This window comes from Terrapene carolina, unplaced genomic scaffold, assembly GCF_002925995.2.
Source record: "Terrapene carolina triunguis isolate 2854851 unplaced genomic scaffold, T_m_triunguis-2.0 Scaffold714, whole genome shotgun sequence".
Classification (NCBI taxonomy): domain Eukaryota; kingdom Metazoa; phylum Chordata; order Testudines; family Emydidae; genus Terrapene; species Terrapene triunguis.
In genome coordinates, this window is record NW_020665065.1 from 6,590,558 (window position 1) to 6,603,147 (window position 12,590).

Genomic DNA, 12,590 nt, shown 5'->3' on the forward strand with positions numbered 1-12,590 from the left:
AGGCTGCACTGGCTGGAGTTACACACATGCCTTCAACACCAATAAACTTTAGGTCTGGGCTTGTGATCACAAATGAGCACTGTTAATGCAGCCTTACCTGGTCCAGTATATTTTATACATGGAATAGCCCCCAAATGCCTGATCATCTGGTAAGACTGCCATGGAAAGTTCACTAGCCTAAGTGCAAAAACCTACTGGATAGTTTGCTCACTGGTCTTTTAAAAAATAAAAAAGGCTAATGGCCTCAAGCAAGTGGGTAATGCAGCCCTCCCTTTATCTTGCACACACAACCTGCAAGCTCTTGGAAGATAAAGACAATTCACGTTGCTAGGTTAGGGTGGAGCAGCTAGGAATGGCTGGGTCTTGGAGCCAGCACAACATGCTGGAACAGAGCCGAAGTTCAGGGGATGTTTACTCCTTGGATTGGAGCAGCTTAAAAGAACCTGTCAAGCTGTGGTGGTTTTTTAAAAGTTCCATCACTTTTTATATCCCCTTGTGGGCTGGTAAACAAGGGGCTGGAATGTGGTCCCTTCCCATTCAGCTGTACAGGGTGTGGGATTCATAAACAGCAGCCTTGTGGTTTTTTGTTGGAAGTTTCATGCAGAGAAATACAGTTGAGCTTCTCAGGTAACTGCATGCGCCAGCCCAGTGGTGAGCCCCGGGCTCACGTGCTAGCTGGCGATTAGTGGAACCTCCTTTTAAAAATCACTTTCTGATTTTTTTTATTTTTTTTTATTTTATTATATTTTCTTTCTTCCTCAAATACATGGACAATCCTGTCTGACCCAAAGTATCTCTAGCACTAAGAACAACATTTGCATTCTGTGTGGCTTTAAAATACAGACACATGCGCCACCCAAATCTGCTGCTGTTGCTTGTAAAGTGTCTTCGATCCAGGTCTTAGTGTGGATGGGTTGCACCAATGAAGTAGTGAACTGTGGGAGAATTGGTCCTCCATCTTGTGACTAGGCACCCTCGGGCTTGTTATCTGGTATGTTAAAATTCGCCCACTATCAGCTGAACAAGAGACCCTATAAATGTGTCTGCACACATCAGCCAGGTATAAAGCGACAGTCAGGGCTTCTGCAGACACTGAGCCTGTGAGGCAGGGACATGCTTTGCGGATGGGCAAAATGAGACAGAGTTGGGTTACGAGACTGGCTTGGCCTCAGACAGCGCTGGGAATAGTACCCCCGAGTCCTGCCTGGTACCGTTGTGTCCTCCTTACTCCTTCCCTTTAACACTTTCAGAAAAGCAACTGAAATTGGTTCGAAGTAGCAGTGAGTGAGTGAAATTGACTTGAGTAAATCAAATCAGCGAATGCTATTACTTTGTATAGTCCTTTTTTCTGACCCTACTAACCATGCCTGACACACATTGTTCACTTGAAGTCAGTTCGGATTGCCACATGTGTGCGTCTGGGGAGGGTTTGCTGAAGAGCTGGCTGCGTTTCAGTGCTGGCTGACATGATCACCGGCTAGCTTGAAAAGCTCCTTGGGATGGTTCAGGTTGATGGGGGCAGAAGATGTGAACTGGAGCATTCTGTGAACTGAAGAGTGGCCATGGTAACTTATTACAAAGTGGGACTTTGTTACGGGTCCCATCAGAGGTATAGAAGGATTGTATAGCTCCTTTAAATATAATCCTGCTTTAAAGGATAAGGAATCCCTGTTTAAACCCAATAAAAAGCCGCTGCTAGCTTCTCAGCATTAGAGAGAGACTCCTGATCCTTGTCACTGGAAGGGGTGAGAAATGGGGTGTGTATAACAGTGTTTCTGGTGCATTTGAATCAAAGCCACACCAGCTTGATTTTTTTTTTTTTTTCAGGGACCGATCCTCAGCTGGCGTAAATCAGTGTAGCTCTGTTGACTTCAATGGAGGAACATTGATCTACGCTGGCTAGGGATCTGGCTCCTCAGAATCTAGGTGTGGTTCTCAAAGTAGCACTGGATTTGTTCCACTCTGGCCTCCCCAGTGCGAGAGCCATTTCCAAGTCCCCAGTTCTCCATGCAGCAGCGCGGGATCAGCTGCGGGTGAGGCGGGGTGCTCTCAGCCTGGAGGAGAAGAGCTTTGAGAAAGGGAAAGTGTTGCCTAGCCAGTAGCCCAGGGGTGGGCAAACTACGGCCCGCGGGCCGCAGCCGTTTTAAGCCAGCCCGCGAGTTCCAGCTGGGGAGCAGGATCTGGGGCTCACCCCACTCCAGCTGGGGCGCCAGGTTAGGGGCCGCACCACGCGTCTCCCGGAAGCAGCCACAGGGCCCCGCTCCACGCGTAGGAGCCGGAGAAGGGACATACCGCTGCTTCCGGGAGCTGCTTGAGGTAAGCACCGCTCGGAGCCTCCCCACGCCCCAACCCCCTGCCCCAGCTCTGATCCCCCTCCCGCCCTCTGAATCCCTCAATCCCAGCCTGGAGCACCCTCCTCCACCCCAAATCTCTCATCCCCAGTCCCACCCCAGAGCCCTCACCCCCTCCCACACCCCAACCCCAATTTTGTGAGCATTCATGGCCCGCCATGCAATTTCTATTCCCCAATGTGGCCCTCAGGCCAAAATGTTTGCCCACCCCTGCAGTAGCCCATACACAGCAGGGGATACGATGCTCCCAGGAGAAGAGGTCGTTTTCTGTAGAGCTGGTCAGGAACCTTTTGATGTAACGTTTGTGTTGGAAAACGCCAATTCGTCACAACGGAAACATTCCGTGGAAACGTATCAATTTCGATGAAACTTTCTCAAGTCCAGGGTGGAATTTCGGGGGGAGGGGAGAGCCAGACGGAATAGCCAGGAGCCCAATGCTTAGGCTCAAGTCTCTGCTCTCCCTGATTTGGAGCAGGACCTGGGTCTCCCACATCCCAGGTGAGCGCTGTAACCACCGGGGTATTGGCCACTGTGGGCTGGGTCAGGGTCTCTGTCTCTTTTCTGTTTTAATGGCAAATTTCAAAGGTCTCACTTGCGTTGCGAAGTGAAACGAGACAAATGCCAAAACCTCAGCCCTTGTGAAATGGGGAATAGTCCGACTGGCTGTCTAGTTTGCCACTCGCTCTGGCCTTTTCTTAAGGGAGACTGTAACCCCCCCGTGCAAGCCGCTTCCAAGCTCAGTCCTCTTTCTGTCTTCCTGGCATTTCCCCAGCACGCAGGTCCTCCCGGCAGAATTATATCCGGGGATGTACAATACTTTGCAGCTAGGTTCCCTTGTTTCTACAGCATGTCAGAATGGCTCCTGAGTGTAATTTACATGAGAGCCAAGGTTGGCTGTGCATCGCAGGGCTGTTGTCACACTTGACATGGGGCCTTTCTCGCCTTCCCCTTAAGCTTTTTCCTCCACAATGGCCCATGTCCTGCACTGACATCCAGGGGCTCAGTGTTTTTAAGGGCTTACTCAGCGGTTTGGGTACGTCTCGTAAACTTGTCCTCTTCAGGCCCTTATTTTTAAGGCAAATGGCCGTGAGCATTTGAGTGGAGGGTCAAGCAGGTTTGAGTCTCACTGTCCCAAACGTGGAAGCGTAGCCCTCCCTGGTGGTTAGAGAAGGAAACCAGCGTCTTTCTCTTCCCTGATTTGCCCACTGACTTGCCCTGCGGCCTTGTGCCAGTTGCTTCCGCTCTTTGTGCCTCCGCCTTCCCCTCCATAAAATGGGGATAGCAATACTTAGCCACCCCCATAAGGTGATCTGAAATCCTGGACTCGCAACGTATAATAACCTTCCGTAGCCCCCTACGACGTCACGGTTGTTAGTGCAACATCAATTCCCTCCGCCTCTGCGCAGAAGTCACCCAGACCCGTGAATAGTGTTAATCTTGGGGCCTTTTGAGAGTGAGAGAGTGTCTCTTTCAGGCTTCAGGATGAATTTCTGCTCCGTCCCTCCCTTCACATGAAGTACAATAGAAATAACCAGGGGGCAAAGACTCAATCGGAGGCCGTTCTTGTGCCCCAGGAGCATCTTTCCAGTTCTGTGCCTTCCTTTTCTGTCTTTCCGTGCTCTTGAGAAAGTGCCTGCGCCTGTCTCTGTGAGCAGAGGCTCCAGAAATCCTGTCTCCTTCCCCGTCTGCAGGAGTGTAGCCGTGCTGAGCCGCCATAGATGTGGCTCCGCAATCCGCACTGAGCTGGTTCCCTACTGGCCGTTTAACCCTACGGAGCTGCTGATGCAGAACCAGCTTTGGCCTCCCAGTGGATTAGTAACTCCACCGTGATGTCGGCGTCCCAGCCCTAAATGGAGCATTGAGCCCGGTGTTTGCTCCGTTTGGCCCTTTGTTCGGAAGTGTCATTTACACGGGAGCCAAGGTTGGATGTGCATCGCAGGGCCGTTGTTGCACTTGACATGGGGCCTTGTTGCTACACCCGAACCACCGTGGGCTAATTGTCCAGAAAGTCCGGGCCTGTTGTCTCCTGGTCACGAAATCAGAGGGGGGAAGTTAGGAGGAGGAAAGACCTGTTGGCTCAAGTCCACTCCCCCAGGAGCCTCTCTGCATGATTCTCTGTCTCACTGCAGGGGGAGCTCAGGATGTGTCCCCTACACACACTTGTACTCTGTGGCTGTGGGGAGCAAATGCAGGGGAATGCATAATTGTTTGGCTGGTTTATGTCATGCTTTCCCTTTCTCTTCGCGTCCCTAGTTGTGTACGAGCACAGATCGCGGCTTGAACGATCCCTGCAGAAAGAGCGAGGGGAGCACAAGAAGACTAAAGAAGGTGAGTCTCTTGCGCAGGCATAGCAGAGGCCGGCAGCAACTCATAGTCTCGCCAGGGAATAACGCACAGCACCTAAAGTGATTTCCACCTTCATAGCACTGTTCAAAGGTTAATGAATCCTCCCAATGTCCTCATGAGGTGGTAGATGGGAAACATCCCTGCTTGACACATGGGGAAACTGAGGCAGAATGGTTAGTGACTCACCCGAAGCCACAGAGGGAGGAGGTGGTGTGAGATCAGGGATTGGCACTCTGGAGTTAATGGCTCCTACTCCTGTATTTAGTCTCTGTCTAATCAACCAGTCTGTCTAGGCTCTTGCATTGACACCTGTGACGTAATATCTGAGTTCTTCAGACCCGTTCACTGAACCCAGCACTGGACCATGCCTCTTCATTTTAAATAGGTAAACTTTACGGCAAGGTGAAATAGCTTGTTCAGTTTCACAAAAATCAATAAAGCTATTACAGGTTCAGTGTTTGCAAGGTGTTCTGAAGATGTGCAGCTGCATAAGTGCTTCTTAATAATAATAGCATTATTGCAGGCTCTTTGTTATTGACATTGGCTACAAATTGTAAAACCTCCCATTAGCTTGAAATGCAGAGATGAACATGTCTATTTTTAAGACCGTGAAATTGAATAGGAAATAAGAAGCAAAGGGGCTAGAGCCTGTCTCTCATAGTAACACTGAATGCTGGATGGCAGATCACTTTAGCCCTGAATGTTGCTGGCAATTTAACAGCTTGGCTTGGATCTTCAAAGCTGCTATGGGGAGAAATACGTCTATCCCTTTTGGCCTCATTCCTAAGCTCCCTGCATTTCTGGAAACGTTGACATGTATCAGCCGAGTTTGTCATGAGCCTGTGGATAAATAGTTGACTCAAATGTTGAATGTCTGTCTTCTAATATTTAGATTTCTTTCCTAGTTTGTCAGCGTTGCTCTAGGAAATGAGGCGACTGCCAAATGGATCGCTGCAGAGCGTGCATGGACTCTGAATGGCTCAGGGCTGCGTGCATCTTGGCTCTAAGAACGCTGAGGAGCTTTTCTCCATGACTGGGTCCTGTAGACCATTTATTTCAAGCAAACCTAGCATTTGATGCTCGTGAAGTGAAGGACGAGGAGCGCTGTCTTCAGTTAGCCTTCACCACACACTCCCCATTGTCCTGACCAGCTGTATGCTCTGCAATTACTCGGGTAGCCTCCTCTTGGGAAGCCATATATAGCAAGCCATGCAGTGGTTTTGTGACTGGGGCACAAGGAAGTTGGCACGGTTACTCCACAAGGATCTGCGAGGCCAACGCGTTAACTCCCTGTACCCATCCCTTCCCAGGGGGTTTTGATTACCATTCATTGTGTTGTGGTAGCACCTGGGAGTCCCGTTCTTGCACCAGGACCCCCTTGTGCCAGGCGCTGTGCAGACATAGATCCAACAGACGGTCCCTGCCCCATAGAGCTTGTGCACTGAGCTGATGTGCTGCTGTGCCCTTAAAGTGAAGGGTGGCAAGTCTGTAAAATATTGGGCTAGAGTTTGCTCAGCATTTTGGGGGGTAAAATGAAAAGCTCCGCCCCCAGCTCTGCCATCCAGAGCATCCCTGCAGAGTGGCATGTGCTTGGCTCCCAGTGACACAGCAGTTAGGGTCAGTTCTGTTTCTCTGAAGCTTCTAAGCAAGTTGGGGGCATAAGTTTCATAGAGCCATTACCTAACCTAACCAAGAACCATAGCACCTGGCCTGACCAAGATACGGGCCCCTTTGCACTCTACGCAACAAACGTACAATCTAAATAGACAAGATGGACAAAGGCTGGTGAAGGGAAACTGAGGCACCATGTCAGGAAATGACTTGTCCATGGTATCACAGCAGGTTATTCACAAGGAATAGAACCCAGGTCTCCTGAGTCCCAGTTCAGTGCCTTATCCCCTGGGCCACTCTGCCTCCCGGCAGTAGCGATTTACACAGCCTTCTTGGGAGGGAGAGCACAGAGAAGGCGTCTTGGTGGGGCTGCTCTCGCAGTGGGGGGGAGAAATCTGAGGCACACTGGTGCTCCCAAAGGTATCACCCCCTTGTCCGGTGCTTTGTCGGAGCTCACTTCTGATCTCACTGCACCCCGATGACTAAGCTGAGCAAGGGAGGGAATCTCTGGCTTTAGAACTGATTGGACAAAGCATGGGTGCTTCTGGCCCTGTGCTGGTCTCTGCAAGCCCAGCAATACGTTACGGGGTCTAACTATTCCGTGTTAACTCCTGCTCCCCTGATGTGGTACCTTCAGCACCGAGGACTGGCCCTGTCAGATCCTGGTTGTTTAGGGGAGCTGCGTCTCTTCCAGCCGTGACAGTCCTCTGGAGAATGCAGGGGAACCCTGGTGGTGGGAATGTGGGAGATGCATGAGAGCGCCAATGCCACGTTCTTCACGGAAAGGCCCTTCTTATTTCTGTGTTTGATTCAGAGGGAGGAGCACGCAGGCAGACACCGAATAATTGAATCCCTTTCCCAATTCCAATAACCGATCTACAATACCGTGATCGGATCTAGTTAGTACTGAGGTTGGGTGGGGAATTCACCTAGCCTCCCATTCTAAGAAGAGGACACAGTGTAGCAAATAAATGATACACCTTTGTGAGGCTTGCAGGAGTCAGTGCTTCCCCATGGGCCGGTGCAGACAGGACTGAACGCAGTGCTATTTACGCCTGTCTACTGGAGTTGGGTTGCACGTGGAAATGTGTGCATCTCGCTCTGCTGGACTCTTATGTACATCAAAGTATCCACCAGGCAGCTCAATTAGAGGCCCAAGCACTGGAATATCGGGGGGATGCTGCAGAGCAGAACAACGAGACGCGTTAGCCAAGACTGGACCAATGGGGGATGCTGCAGTTCAGGATCGATGGACATTGCTCGAAGCTGGCAAGGGGACGCGAGCCCGGAATAGTAGCTTGGTGCTGTAGGGCCCCATTGAGATGCAGTGCCAGAGCGGAGTGGGCACTGAAGGGAGGTGAGAGATCATGGGAGCTTGAGGAGGCCAGAGCCAGCAACTGGGTCCCTCGCTTGGCATAAGCAATAAAGCCTCAGGAAAGGACAGGCCCTCTTTTCAAAGGGCTTTCTGGATCTAATGCAGCTACACTTGTGTTTTCCTTAACCCCAGACACTGTTATCTTCACGTTTTGCCTCTTGCAGTGGGTTACGTTGAGTCCGTTTGAATCATTTTATTATGATTTTGTTTTATGGTAGTGCCTAGGGACCCCGATCAGGTGCTGTACATGCAGTACAATGACATTCCCTGCCCTAAAGAATTGACAGTCCAGCCTTTCTATGTAAATCATGTCAGAGAGGATGAGATGTCCCACGGTTCTCTTTGGACTCTTGGAGCTGGCTTTGGCTCACCGTGGCTAGTGCTCACCAGCCAGCCCTTGGTGAAATTTGTGTGAAGATAAATCGGTGTGCTGTAAGATGCACTGCTTCCTCCACCTGTGTATGCTGTAGATGTGCCGCTGATGTTCTCCGTCAAGCCCACCGCCGTGCTGGGAGAGATGCCACTCTGTAGCTTTAAAATGTATTGCTCACTAGCATCTGTTGTCTCAAAGGACCCCCAAAGAATTGCACAATCTTCGCACTGCTGAAATGCTGCCATCCCTGGGGTGCAGAGTGGCAGCCATCTAGAACACCGTACTGTAGTGGGAAGAAGGGAAATGTTGGCCATGGCAGACAGGTCTAATGGAAAGTACTACACGGTCTTTGATTGCACAGAGCAGAAAGGACCTCGTGTTCTTTGAGTCTCTTAAAAGCTTCCGCATTCCATCGGGCTGTATCACAGCCTTTTGTCCGGTTAGGAGTTTTTCTCCTTCTGAAAATCTAAAACAGATCCTTGTAAATTCCATCCAATTAAACTCTCTTCTTTTTTCCTTTCTAGATTTTTTGGTGTATAAATTAGAAGCTCAAGAGGCACTCAACAAAGAGAAGGTAGGTACAGTACGTTCCTGTGTGTGTTTGAGAGATGTCCTTTTAGTATTTCCACAGCTGCACACCAACATACAGCTACCCAGAGGGAAGTGAAAAAAGACTCATTGGGGATGATGCTGGCATTAGAGTTTTGGGCCAAGAGGTATCCCATCAGGATGAATCCTGGGTCACTTCATCATTAATGGTCTAAGGGCTTTTGTCCATGTGAACATTTAGTTCCTGGGAAGCTGGGGTGTGAATCCATCCCACACTAGCCTGCTGTGGACTAAGTGTCCATGTGGACCCTGTTGACTTGCATTAACAGTTTGAGTTTGTCTACATGGGGGCATACAGAAAAATTAATCCAAATTAACTAAAGGTGTGAATTTGAACTGGATTAGTTAAACCTCATTAACACCTGTGTGAACAGCTTCATTCAGAATTAGAGTGGCCTTAAGTAAGTTTATCTGAATTCATTTCCAAAGTGAATTAAACCAAACTGAATTAAAGCCACCTTAATTCTGAATAACAGCATTCACACTGGGATTTAATGTGGTTTAACTAATTCACTTCGAATTCATACCTTTAGTTAATTCAGATTAATCTTCCTGGATGTTCCTGTGTAGACAAGTCCAAACTGTTAACATGCATCAGCAGGGTCCATATGGACAGTTAGTCCGCAGCAGATTAGTGCGTAGTAGATTCACACCCCAGCTTGCTGTGAACTTGTCTATACAAACAATTAGTCTTATGTGAGTATTTCAACTCATTTGGGAAGGAGAAAAGAACTGTGTCTCTCTGGGGATGTTGCTAGCCCAAGTCCCTATTGTTTGTCCAGATCTGTAAATGGCAAACTGAGTGACCGGACTACTTCTAGCCTCTGTGGCATCGTGGAGTCCTGTTCCTATGCCTATTGGCAAAGGAAAGGCCAGTTGTCTTTGTGTTGGACAGAATTCTAGTCACCTGCGAAACAAAGCATAGGGAGAGCACAGAAGAGAGAGGGACTATGCTGCAGGGAAGCTATAGACACTGTCTGTCACTGCGACGGGGGTAAATGGTTTCTCCTGGTCCGTGGGTGGGAGCGCGGCAGCAGAACGGAGTTGGGGGAAGATCATGAGTAGCAACAGCCTCTCCCCCGGCAGCCCTGTCCCGATGGGAGATGGGTGTTTGTCACTAACAATCTGCATGTTAAATTACCAGCTACCTGGTGCAGAGAGCCAGAGCAAACGATGCGTCTCGGCGGGGCGGTGGGGGGTGTGTCATGGAGGTAGTTGGGCTCTGCTTGTTATTCAGCCTATGGTAGCAAAGTTGATAGGTTTTACTGCCAACCGCCGTCTGCCTGAAAGGGTGTGTGTGTGTCTCTTTCTCCTCGGGGGTGAGGCAAGGGCATCTTTCAGTGGAGATGGGAGTCCTTTGTCATCATCTTCAGTAGCCCCTGGCCTTTTGCAAAACAGAGAGCATTGCATAACTGAGGGCTGTTGTTCACGGCATGTGATGCTGTGTGACCAACAGCAATGAAAGTGTCAGTGCTGCTGAATTCAGGCAGAACTTTATTACTCGAGTCCCTAGGAGCCCAGATAGCTCAGCGTTTGCATCTGATTTTCACAGGCTTCCTATTGTTTCTATTTATGGGGCTGAAATAATGCAAGATTGGTCCCATCCCAGGGTTTTCAGCCCCATAACTACTCTTTGTGGTGTTAAATCCCCTGACAGCTGGATGTGCAAATGCCAGAGCCCCTTTTCATTTATATCGTCACTGCAGTTTGCCAAGTGCCGTGAATATAGCAGCACAGAAAACAAAGGGGAACCTTTATGGTTAAACGGTATATTCGCTTTTAATGAAGAAGTTAATAGGGTGTACTGGTGAGACGCTCCTGTGAATGTGAAGAGCATCTACAGTTACTGGGGGGAAAATGACAAGGAATCTTGATCCTCATTCTTCAGGGCTTGGGTCAGGAAGAAATGCATCCCTAGGGGGTAACCCACTTACTTTAGATTATAGGACTTGTTACTCCCTCCCTGAAGCATCTGAAATTGGTCACTGCTGGAAACGGGGCACAGACTAGGTGAAACATTTAATCAGTTCCACTGTGACTGCTAAATACCATGCAGTTATAGAATTAGCATAGTGGATATACTTGCTAAATAGACTGATGGCTACGCAGCTCCATAGCAACTGTGTGTTCCGGAAGCTCATTTGGTGGTGGTATTTTGTGCCCTATTGAATATATAATTTGAGTTGTGGGTTAGAAGATGGCAATAACTATGCACTGTGCTTAGTTTGCAATTCCATGGTGCTGCCTGTGATCTGTCCCGTGCTACTTAAAGCTGCCCAAATACCGATCTGAGCAGAGAAGCTTGTGAAAAGGCAACAATTCCGCATCTTGTTCACCACCTGCGCCCTGCAAGCTCTGAGTTTTCACAGGGAAAAACAGAATCTGGGCCCTGTCTTCTGGGCTTGTCATTGCCAAGAAGGTAGAGAGGAGTCAGAGAGCTTTGGGGTGCTAGGAGCAGGGACCAATGGAAGGGTGCAGGGAGGAACGAGAAGTGCATGAAAGAGGGGGAAGGTCCACACGTGAGGGAACAGGGCGTTGGGGCAAAAGGCAAGAAATCCTTTCAGGTAAATGAGAGCCAGGTGGTGCCATTGAACTGTACATGTTGGAGAGACCATGTTGCCTTCTGCTGCCACACAAGGAACAAAAGTGGTGGAGCTGCAGGCAGATGAAAGTCTAAATGGTCTTGGGCCTCGTCAGCACACTAACTGCACTGGTTTGATTAAAATCGAGTTGGTTTAAAGCAGTGCAAACCATTCTCTGGACACGTTACAGATCTGTAAACTCGTGGTTTATATCTGGTAGCTGCGCCCATATCCAGGAGTTTCAACGGATGCAGTAAAACCAGCGCAAAGATTGGTTTTTAGTTAAATTGGTGTAATTTTCGCAATTAGGCGAGGGCTTAGGGCTTGTGTTGTCTGTCTCGCCCCTACGGCTCGTTGACAAGAGCCGTCATCCCAGTTCCCAGGGAATTCTGTCCTTTACAAAGCTCGGGTGCGAATCACAGGCCAGCGAGAATTACTCTGCATTTACGCCAGAGGAATGAGAGCAGAATCCTGCCCCTTAATTTTAAATAACTTCCCTGGCTGCATCTCAGTGCATGTGCTCAGGAGCCAGATTCTGATCTCACTTACACTGGTGTAACTCCATTGAAGTCAGTGCAGTTACTCCAGTTTTACGCCACTGTGAGAGCAGAATATAACCCTTCATTTTCTTTACCCTGGAAAAAATTCCTTGAAACCAATATTTTTTGTGAAATGGGCGGGTTCGATGAAACGCCTGCGCTGAAAAGCTTTTGGTTAAAAAAAGTTTCCAGGTTGTTAAAGCCTCTCATTTCAATATTGTCAAATCAGAAAGTTTTGAGGGTTTTTTGTCTCGAAAAAACTTTTCACTTAGAAATGTTAGTAAATTTTACTCTAAAAATATTAGTCAAAATCAAAATGAAATGTTTCAAACTGATCAAAAAGAAATATTTTGATTAACCCAAACCAAAGGGATGTTTTTGTATTTTTGGTTCACAACATTTTCAAGCTTTCGAGTTTTTGTCCAATTTGTGATCGGATTTTTTGACTTTTTTTTTTTTTTAAAGTCTTATGTTTCCTGCCCAGACAAAACTAGTAGTTTGGTTATTTTTAACTAATCCATTCTAGCAGCACTCCCTGAGAAGTGACCCTTCTTAGGTTAAATGGATACAACGCTTAGTCTTATACAGGAGACCAAACATCATGTGCGTTGCTTTGCATGTACATTTAATGGTATGATTATGTAGCCACAATGATGTTTGTGTGTGGTTTTGATCTGCCTCTGTATCTTCTGCATTCTAATGTTTTTATGTATTTGTTACAGCAAGATTCTATGAACAGATATGGGGCCCTCAGTTCACAGCATAAGATACTGAAGGTAAGTCAGTGCATGATTGGTGAAAACA

General features: G+C 48.4%; 1 protein-coding gene across 3 annotated transcripts in view; it reads left to right on the forward strand.

Annotated features, from left to right (window-relative positions):
* The window catches only part of LOC112107773 (Golgi integral membrane protein 4-like), a 76,230-nt gene that overhangs the window by 17,426 nt on the left and 46,214 nt on the right, over positions 1-12,590 (forward strand). For 2 of the 3 annotated variants that reach the window (XM_026659954.1, XM_026659956.1), the window contains exons 2-4: positions 4,605-4,679; positions 8,581-8,630; positions 12,509-12,562. In XM_026659954.1, coding sequence (XP_026515739.1) covers positions 4,605-4,679; positions 8,581-8,630; positions 12,509-12,562 — 179 coding nt within the window. The remainder of the gene's footprint in view (positions 1-4,604; positions 4,680-8,580; positions 8,631-12,508; positions 12,563-12,590) is intronic. The other variant, XM_026659955.1, reaches the window with a different exon arrangement.